General features: G+C 42.8%; 1 protein-coding gene across 1 annotated transcript; it reads left to right on the top strand.

Annotated features, from left to right (window-relative positions):
• The first annotated feature begins 6,898 nt into the window (after positions 1-6,898).
• On the top strand, positions 6,899-8,797 carry LOC146833367 (zinc finger MYM-type protein 1-like). Its single transcript, XM_085599900.1, has one exon. It carries the CDS (start codon positions 6,899-6,901, stop codon positions 8,795-8,797), a length of 1,899 nt encoding a protein of 632 aa, XP_085456026.1.
• The last annotated feature ends 2,196 nt before the right edge of the window (positions 8,798-10,993 follow it).

Genomic DNA, 10,993 nt, shown 5'->3' with positions numbered 1-10,993 from the left:
TGCAGGCAGAGAGACCGTGTGCTGGTGGTAGCCCAGAGCCTTCCACAGACCGTGCACAGAGGGGCCTCAGAAAGTGCCCTGAACTAACGAGATGGGCCGGCCCCGACCCCGTCGAAGTCAGCAAACTCAGAGCAGCAGGGCCCTGGGGGCCTATATGGTCAGTGCACTGAGGCCCAGAGAGGAGCCTCGGCGCTATGGCAATGCGGATCTTTCTTGCCAGTCTCCTAGCTCAGTGGTAAAGGCTGGCACATTCTGATGGTTGCACGCGACTGTCTTGCTCGGCTGTGACCACTGGGCCGGAGGAATTTTCCCACTTGCCCTTCCCGTGTAATATTCATTTCCCACGCACTAACGCATGTCTAAACTAAAGTACCACGATCTTGGCAGAGACGCGACAGGCAGCGGACTGGAAAAAACAGCTATTGGCTCCATATCATTGATTTAATAATTTGTTGCTTTTAAATATCGAGCATTCTTTAGATGATGTCAAGTCCCCTACATTAACAACAGAAAGTGAAATAGAATAAATCTGCAGTGGAGTGGCAGGGGGCATGGGGCCCTGCCACTCCACTGCAGATTTATTCTGTTTCACTTTCTGTTAGTTATACATTTGTGCTAGGATGCGCTTTCCTTCTATGCTCAATCTGTCAATCATGCTTAATTGAAGGTCGTACAGCCAGGGCCGGCTCTAGGGCAGTGCGATCGGTGCCACCGCACCGGGCGTTGACTTGGGGTGGGGGCGCCCTGTTTGCAAATATATTATGGCTTCGCCGTTCCGTGCCTCCAGTATTTTTCAGACCTCATTACAAATTTCAGGATAACTACGGTGATTAATGCTCTTCCTGGAGAAGAGAGAGCAAGAGGAGTTTTGTCTAGTGGAAGTTCGACTCCTCCTAAGGTAGCTCAGCAGGTTAATATTCCTGCTGCTAAGAACGTCTGCAATGCAGATCACGAAGTGCATATAATGTCAATAGGTCAATGGGTTACTGCTTTTGAGAGATCTTCTTGATACTTGCAGTTTACAAGTTAAAATCCTAAAATGGAACAATGAGCTATTAACTGTCTTTAAAGAGGTGTAGCAAACTGCAAGGTGTGTATATTAGACCTACATGTTTTTTTGCCCTGTCTTTCCTTAACCTAATCTTGCAAAATGGGTTCAGTTGGGTAGAAATGAATTATTATTATTAAAGAGAAACCCTAACAATTAGTGCTATGTTTTTAAATTCTGAATTTGTGCTTTTCCAGACCAAGGACTCCTAAGCTATACTACCTACCAGCATGGATGACATTTGACTCCCACATCTTGTAATCCTCTATCTTATTTAACATTTCCTATACACTGATTGATATGTGTGATTGTCTCTGTTAAATGTGCGTAAAATGTAAAGTGCTCTGATAATTCACACTGGTATGAGTGGCGCTATAAAACTAAATGAATCTGAGAGACTGGTGTTGGAGACTTGAGGAGCACTGTTAAAGGGTGGTTGTGAGGGAATCTTTAGCAGCGGCGGTCATTGGGGGGGGGGCGCCAACAAACATTTTGCACAGGGTGCCACCAGTGCTAAAGCCGGCCGTGCGTACAGCAGGCCTGGTTCTAGAGGGTGTGCCGGGTGAGCCAGGCTCACCCAAAATGAGCCTGGAACCGCCGCCCACCCAAACATGAGCCTTGCCCCTCGCAGTGAATCTGCCAACGATGCACAACAACAATAAAACAAATTCAGATAACTTGAGATTTACGATCCTGCTGCAGAGCAACCATGTGTCTGTTGGTAGTTTTTAAATGCTGATAAACTGAATTTTATGAGAATAGCTTAGTGGGTTACTGCGTTTGTCACAGAGATCCTCGTGTTACATGCAGTTCAGAAGTTACAATCCTAACATAGGACAGTGAGCAATGAACTGTCATCAAAGAGCTGCATACAAACTTTGCTTTTTTGTGTTGTGATATAGTTAGAACTTCTCCAGTCTTTCATCATTTTAATGTTACTAAAAGGAGTTTGTTTGGGCAGTTATACATTTTTATCAGTAAAGCCAACCCCCAACCACTGGAGTACTCTTTAGTTTGTGTTTGTGCTTCTCCAGACCAAACCCTCGTAAAATATATTGCCCACCAGGCATCAGTATAGATGACATGTGATTCCTACACCCTGTAATCCTCATTGGCTTATAAAACATTCCCCGTAGACTGATTTATTGTCTCTGTATAATGTGTGCTGTTATGTAAAGCACTGTGACACCCTACAGTGATATGAGTAGCGCTATACAACAAATGAAATGGATATGAGAGAGGGGCAACGGAGAGATGAGGGGCACTGGTGGAGGGTGACAGTGAGGGAAGCAGAGGAGGATGTCATGGGGCATGGGGAAACTACAGAGAGATGAGGGCACTAGAGGAGGGTTGCAGTGAGGGAATCCGAGAAGGAGGTCATGGGGTGGGTGGGGGGAGCTATGGAGAGATGAGGGGTGCTGCGTGCTGGTGGAAGGTGGCAGTGAGGGAATCTGGGGGGGACGTGGGGGGACTACAGAGAGATGAGGGGCACTGGTGGAGAATGGCAGTGAGGGAAGCCGAGGAGGAGGCCATGAGGGGGAGGGGCTACAGAGAGATGAAGGGCAATGTTGGAGGGTGGTAGTTAAGTTATCTACAGATAAAGAGGTCATTGGTGGTGAGCCAAAAAAGAGCACTAAAGCCGGCCCTGTCATGGCCTTTCTGTTTTCCTTTATTTAATTAACAGTCAGGTGATTAGGACAACTTTGGAGCATACTTTAATGTGCGTGCTAATTACATTCACTGTTGTATTCAAATTTTTAAGTTTGAAGATGATTTTATTATTGTTTTCTACTGGGAATAATGAAAGTGGAACTGGATGGTGGCTGATATTGGGCTGGGGCCCAAGGTCAGCTGTGAGATAAGGTGCAATGGAGAGGGGTGGTAGAAAAGTGGATAATCAAGCCTGTAAGGGAGCGTGCTGCAGAATCAGGGGTCAGGTGGAGGTAGTAATGAAGAGGGATTCTGCCTGAAGGCTCGCACAGAGGGAGCCTGAGTAGTGTCACTTACCTCATACTCCCACCTTAGAAACCTCCTCTTCCCATCAAAGGGACATTACATGGAAAAAAACACTTTTTGACAGTGATTTTTTGTTGTTGTTTCACCTGTTGTCCTGCCTGGCATTGAATCCTCTTGTTCCAGCCTGAACAGCCGCCTCAGTTCACGTCACAGAGCGCTCAGAAATGGAGGTAGACGTGTAGTTACAGTCACTCAGGGCAGCTTGTAAAATTCCGAGCCCAGTTTGCTGCTGCTAGGGCGTGCTTGATGGACTCTGGCATTTGTGTCTGTTCCTTCAGGCTCCCGAGATTTCAGCAAGAGTTTGGCCACTTTCCCTTCCTATACACATTCTGCATAAGTCTGACAGACCAGCCCTTGATGAATTGGGGCATTTAATGTGGTGAGAACAGGGGGCCTCTGCATGCAGACATTCAGGCCAGCGAGGAATCCAGAGTAAGATGGGGGAACACAGGCAAGGTGATACCATGAAAGCAGAGAGAGAGGGGGGTGGCGAGAGAGAGAGAGAGAGATGGGGAGAGAGAGAGGAGGGGTGAGAGAGAGAGGGGGAAGAGAGAGAGAGAGAATAGACATGTTGATTTCTGGGACATATATAGGGTAATGGCGTGGACGAACATGAAAGATGCAGTATCTGTACAACCAGGATAGCCCCCAACAAGTGTAGGTAGGTGGGAATAGGACAGCATAGGCAAGGCATAACTAGAGAATGCAAGCAGCACAAACCATGGGCCTGAGGCAGGATGACAGCCGAAAGCCTAGGCATGCTGTGACCAAAAAAAGAGGGCCCCCACTCTGCCTATTCCTTACATTTGAAACTTGCATTTAGTGCTGTAGAAGTGTGGAAATGCTTTTCATGAAAAGGAATATAAAGTAGGGTTCCCAAAGAAAAATGCCAGCCATGTGTTGTTTAAAGACACTCAAAGACCTCGTCTTGACAGTAAATAGGGTTATCGATAAAAATGTATGTATTGATTTGAAATGGACTTTTCTGTATTTGTTCCCGTTAATTAGCAGTCATGGATCATTCAGGCAGCCCTAGAACACAATTAAAAGTGTTTTCTATTTTATATTTGCTGTTCGAAGTATGTCCAGATAAGTGCTGAAAATACAGCTTTAGGTGACTGCTTTTTTTTGTCCTGTGTGGGGCATCAAAATAATGAACAGGCAACCCTAACCATAGGAGTAGACTGGAAGTTTGTTGCAGGATCAGCACATTATTTCCTTCAACCTCGATCCCTATCAGTGCCAGAATAACAATAGTTTAACTTGTACCTGAAACCTTACGCTGCCGTCAATAACATGCTGAGTTACTTCAAGTGTCCGGGAATGAACCCTGCATTCAGACAACTCACTCCTCATTTTCGCCCTTCATTTTTACGCTCACCTGCACTCACAGTAATCACAATGCACTCACACTGGCCACCATGCACTCACACCATTCACCCGCTCACCCTGCACTCAGTCATTACTCTGCACTCGCAATGCACTTGCGCTGTTCACCCTGTACCTCACCCTGCAGTCACACAAGCACACTACTCACCCTGCACTCATGTCACACTTCACTCACCTGTCCCCCTCACTGCTCAATCTGTAATCTCACTCAAATAAGCCCATTACTAACAATGCATTCTTTCGTCCAAATCTGCACTTGCATATGGTCACCTCACTCACCCTGCAGTCACTCCTATTACCCTACTCTCACACTGTTGCATCACTCACCGTGTACTCTTTAATCTATGGCTACTCAGGACCATTAACTTTAAACACTAGGCATAGTATTTTCAGAATGGACGACTCCGTGGAGTAATCACCAAGGTGGGATTATGAACAAAAGATACATCATAAAGGGACCTACATTGATGAGAAACAAAATAGTGTGCATATCTCTCACCTCTGAAGCCATTGCTAAGCCCTGCATCCTATTGCACAATAAGCTGCAGGCAGCCCAGTCAGTGGTCCCCATGCACAACATGGACTGGGAACACTTCTAACATAGCATCAAATTCAAAACAAATACAGCGCCCTTCCAACCACACACCCTACGCATATAGTAGCTTGCTACTCATGTAGGCAAGCGCTTCAGTGCTCCCCATGGGGGTAGTAAGCCCTCTATAAATATAACAATACAATGCATTCAAGACTGCTCCATCCCCTGTCTTCTTGGCTCTGTCCTTTAGCTCCTGCCTCCTTGCAGCCGTCCATTCAGTTCATGCCTTCTTGCATCTGCCTTCAACTCCTGCATTCTTCGCTCTCACCATCCTCATCCAACTGTTGAGTGATTACCTCCTCAATCCCATCCCTTCTGCTATTTCCTTCTTGGTTTTTGTTCTGTTTTTTTTACGGAGTTTTATATAGCACAAACTTGTCCCAAAGGTATTGGGGATCAGAGCGCTTTACATAGCACCAGTTGCGTTACATGAGGACACATTCATTTTTGTTAGGCACGGGGACATTAAGCGATTTGCCCAGAATCACAGGATGTTCAGCGTCATTGCCGAGACACAAACCGATTTTTGAGGTCGACCACCCTAGCCGTTAGGCAAACTCCTCTCCTCTCCTCTCTTGTATCTCTCCCTTGAGTAATCACCTTCTTGCATCCATTCCTCCAGTGCCTGCCTTCAAGTATCCCTTACTCCAACTCTCTACATCAATAGTTGGTATGGTTAAGCTACCGTAGTGTTTAATAATAATGCTTTGTATTTTCCTTCCTTTTAGGCAGAATTGGAGGAACAAAACCCACAATTACAATCTTTGTGGTGTACACAAAATATTCGTACTGCTGCCTTCATATTCGTGCTCTCTACTACTACATTGACTTTCTACAATTACATTTTAATCAAAGAAATGAGCAAACAGCCAAGAAAGTATTTAAGCGGTGCTCAAAAGCGGCAAATTAAATCAAAACAAGAGCAGTTTAAAGGCAAATTTATGAAAATTGACTCTATGTTTAGGTGTCCAGGTGATCATGGCGCATCATCATCTCATGCATCATTAGCGGAAGGCGATGCAGCTGCATCATCAACAGGAGACAAAGCAGCATTGCCACATTCCCAATTGGTCCCACCACATGACAAAACATTACAGAGCTGTGATCAAACCACAGATGTACCTTTTAGCATTGAAGCACCAGTAATGCAGGTAACAACAACTACTGTAGGAAACAGAGAAAGTAAAACAGCTGTGTCAGCAGTGCCTCCATCTATTACAGGAGTCAGAGAAATTGCAGGTACAGCAGCTAGGCCGACACTGCTACCAGTGACTGAAGGAAGCTCAGAAACTGAGAATACACCATCAGCAGATGTATCTCTGAGTCTAATATTACAAACAAGTGAAGGAAGTGCTGAAATTGTAAGTGCACCAGATTGATCACTGCTGCTACCAGTAGCTAAAGAAAGTGAAGAACCTACACATGTGCTACTTGTGTCTGAAGTATTGCCAAACATTGAAGAAGAAACTCAAGACATTATGAGTAAGGATGTGGAATGACATTTAGAAGAACTAGAATCAAGCAATACCCAGTTTTGCCAGGATTTGTACCAGAGTGATAGAGGGAACTTTTTAGACAAACCTTGGCATGATGCAGAGTTACGAAGGTTTGTCATTAGAAGTGGCCCATGCAAGCCTAGAGGACCCTTCCCACGAGATAATAAAAATAGGTGCTTTTCCACAAAGTACTATTACAAGGAAAATAGGACTGGAGATAAGACTCCAAGACTGTGGTTGTGCTACTCTTTAAAAATGGACAGTGCATACTGTGAACCTTGTTGGCTTTTTGGAGATAGAAAACTTTCATCCTATCAGCAAGCATGGGCTAATGGTATAAAAGATTGGCAAGGCATGTCTCGAAAAATTAAAGAACATGAAATGACGCGCTCACATTTAGCTGCTTGTGCTGTACATGGAAGATGGAGGCAAGACGAGACGATTGATACACAACTAGAATCAGACTACAAAGAGCAGGTGAACTATTGGACACAAATTCTGAGTAGGATCATCGATGTTACACTTCTGTTGTCAACTTGCAATTTACCTTTCAGAGGACATAGAGAAAAACTGAAAGAAAAAGATGGTGGGAACTTTCTGGCAGTCATTGAACCTTTGGCCAAATATGATCCTGTTTTAAACCATTTGATTACAACAGAGAGTAGAGTTAAATACTTGAGTCCTGCTATTCAAAATGAGCTGATTGAAATGCTTTCGAATAAAGTGCAAAGTGAGATAGTAAGTGAAATAAAAAAAGCACCATTTTACTCTGTTATAATGGACACAACACAAGACATTAAAAAAGAAGACCAATTAAGCCTGGTTATCCGATATGTAACACTGTGCCTTAATACTGATGAAATTCCAACTGAAATCAAAATTAATGAAAGCTTTGTTGGTTTCTATAAAATTACAGACCAAAGTGCTGAGGGGATAGCAACAGAACTTGTAAACCTTATAGAGGACAAAGGCCTAGTCCTTAATAAATGTAGAGGTCAGGGATATGATGGTGCCAGCACAATGAGTGGTATATATAGTGGAGTGCAAACCAGAATACGACAGAAAGAACCCAATGCAGTCTATGTACACTGTGCTGCTCATAATCTAAATTTAGTGTTGAATGATGCCTGCATGCACATTCCTGAAATTGCAGAATTTTATGACATTATACAGAAATTATATTTATTTTTCAGCCAAAGCATCAACCGGTGGGAACTTCTTACCATTACAAAAGACAGCACAACTCATTCAAAGCCAACACTGAAGAGACTCTGTCCAACACGTTGGGCATCCAGGCATGATGCTCTCCATGCTGTACGCTATCGGTTTATGGACATCATGAAAGCACTCACTACCATTTTACTGCAGTCTAAAAAGGTTGAGGAGCGCGCAGAAGCTCAGGGTCTTAGGAAGTGCATGGAGACTTTTGAGTTTGTGGTAATGGTTGTAATCCAGTCCAAAGTGCTGGAGACAATAAATATTGTGTCCAAACTGCTTCAGTCTACAGATCTGGACCTTTTACAAGCATCAAATATGTTAAGTAGCGCAGCGAATACGTTTGCCAGTTTCAGAGAACAGTTTGAAGATGTTAAAAGCTCAGCGTCTTCACTTGCAGCCGCATGGGGAATTCAATTGCATTTTACACAAAAACGACCACGACGCAAAAAAAAGCACTTCGATGAACTCTGTGAAGATCAAAGACTGTGCAATCCTGAAGACAATTTTAAGGTGTCTGTGTTTTATGCTAACATAGATATTGTTGTAAATCAGATACAAACTCGATTTGCGGGTATGAACACCATAATCCAATGCTTTAATTTCATGATGCCCTCAGAAATGCTCAGAGCTAGTGAGGAGGAGTTGTTTGAAGCAGCCATGACCCTGGCAGCTCATTACGAAAAAGACTTGTCCCTAGAGTTTCCACAACAACTCATCGCTTTCAAAGCAGTGTTGAAAGAACAAATACAACTTATCTCAGGTGGCACAATAAAGGATCTGGCTGACCTTTTATTTTTGAGAAACCATGCAATTCTGCCCAGTGTTTTGGATGTTGCAACAGCACTGAAACTTTTTCTAACAATTCCAGTTACTGTAGCCAGTGCAGAAAGGTCCTTTTCAAAGTTAAAATTAATCAAAAACTATCTCCGAAGCACAATGACGCAGGAAAGGCTGTCGGGGCTTGCAACCTTAAGCATTGAGAGTGATCGAGCAAAAAAAATAAATGTGAAAGCTTTAACAGAAGAGTTTGCATGAAGAAAGGCAAAGAGGCAAACATTCTTTCAGTCAAGTACATCTCTCCAATTCAGTGAACCAAGCAGTAGTAGCCTTCAGCCACCAGTCTAATTTGCCAGTCACTCTTCCTGGTGTAAGCAGTCTTCGGCCTTGTGTTCACTCTTTAAGTATTGTTTTCTGCTGTACCAGCCTTCAAACTCTGCAATACATTTCATCAGGCTCCTGCAAGTACTGTTCCTACTTCAAGTCTGATTTTCTAAATATATCTGGTTTGAGTTCCATGAGGAAGCAGTAAGTAATATGGTATTCTGCCAGTATATCATACTTTAAATATTGTTTGCTTATATATAGGCTACCTCAATATTCTGAACATACGTTTATAGAGGCAAGAAGAAATGCATTCAGTTTAACCTGACAAATATACACCCCCTTGACACTTTCTTTTGCACAGACAAAAGGGCATTATTTGAGTAAACAGCTTTGTTTATTTTGCTGCTGAGCTTGTAATTGTTTTGTGGGCCACTTAAATATTTGTGCCTTTATGCACAAACTAAAGGGGCATACTTTGTCGAAACTGGTTTAATGTTTATGCTCCTAAACTTACTGTTTTTATCACTCACGTTGAAATATTTGCACCTTTATGCACAAATAAAAGGGGCATTGTTTGACTGGACGGGTTTGATATTTATGCTGCTAAATTGTTATTACTTTACCAGGCACTTTGAAATACTTATGACTTCATGCACAAACAAAAGGGGAATTAGTCTGACTAAATAGGTTTAATTTATATATGCTGCTATCTGCTGTACTTGTTACTGTTTTGCTAGTCACTTTGAAATATTTGAGCATTCAAAAAGGGAATTGTTAGTTTAAACTGGTTTGATTGTTGGATGGTGCTGTAGTTATCAGTCACTTTGAAATATGTGTGCCTTTATGCACACACCAAACAGGGAATTGTTTAACTAACCTGGCTTCATTTTTGCATATTGCTAGACTTGTTTTTACCATGCACTTTGAACATATTTTCACCTTGATGCAAGAAGAAAGTTGGATTGTTTTACAAAACATGCTTGATTTTTGTATATTGCTGGACTGGTGATTGCTTTATTGTGCACTTTGAAAGTTTTTGCACTTTTTCTTTTGCTTTACCAACTACAGTTTGTATATAGATTGTCATTAGGTACTTGCTGATAGGGTTTGTTTTAATTCTACATGCAGTGTTATTTATGGTGTTGCTTGCACTTGTCTGTAATACGTCTACCTTAAAACTTGTATTTAGCATTGTTTACACTACAGAAATGATAAATCAAAGCAGACAAACATCTGCATCAATGTTCTGAAGCATCCAATCAGTTTTCTTCCTCAGCATTGTGTGCCTGCCTGTTTTGCAGTGCTTACTAATAAAGTCATTATGATTGAAATTGCTTCCTCAGTACACGTTATTATCATTCACACCCCTTGACAGTCGCTAGTGTGTGGCATGCAGATAATTCACCAGTCTACTTCTCTTGACCTTCGCAGTATACTGAGTTATTGCTTGTGTACTTCTCATGTATATTGTCACTTGAGTTTTTATGGAATTTCATGTTTAGGTTGGTCTTTCAAAGTTTCAAGGTATTGTCAATTCTATTTGAGACCCTTCATAGTTGTTCTTTGTTCTTCAGCCATAGTCATTTCCTGAGATAATAGGATCGCTCCTTGGCATTGTTCTGATTACTGCCTCAGTTAAATAATCTGCTTTTGACAGTATTGTTACAAATGGCGTAGCTTGTATGCAAAGAGTGTTTCCCACTTTCTCATTAGAACTTAGAGAAAGACAATATGGAGGCATTTCATTTAAATGTTGGAGGTTTCAAATAAAAAATGCCCGATTTCTGGGTGGTAGGGCAAAGTGGTAGATGATGGGCCGCGCCGCCGGGGGGGGGGGGGGGCCCTCCATGTGCTTTGCAGGGGGGCCCCCTCAAGTTTCGTTACGCCACTGATCTGTTCTTGGCATGTACAGCTACAGATCAACACACTCCCACCCACCTTCCCGGCTACCTTTATCTGTTCCAGTATTATCTTATTTAGATACTACATACATGGACATCTATTTCTGTTTCTCACAAAACTCCAGAATTTCCCTTATTGGTTAAAAAACAATCGGACGATGGAGTCGTTGCCCATGCGCACTATTGTCCAAAGAAGGAGCCACCTCTCTCGTGACTTCCAAAGACT

The sequence above is a fragment of the Triturus cristatus genome, chromosome 4_2 (assembly GCF_964204655.1).
Source record: "Triturus cristatus chromosome 4_2, aTriCri1.1, whole genome shotgun sequence".
Lineage (NCBI taxonomy): Eukaryota > Metazoa > Chordata > Amphibia > Caudata > Salamandridae > Triturus > Triturus cristatus.
Note: the sequence above shows the minus strand (reverse complement) of the source record. Positions and strands in the feature narration are given on the sequence as shown.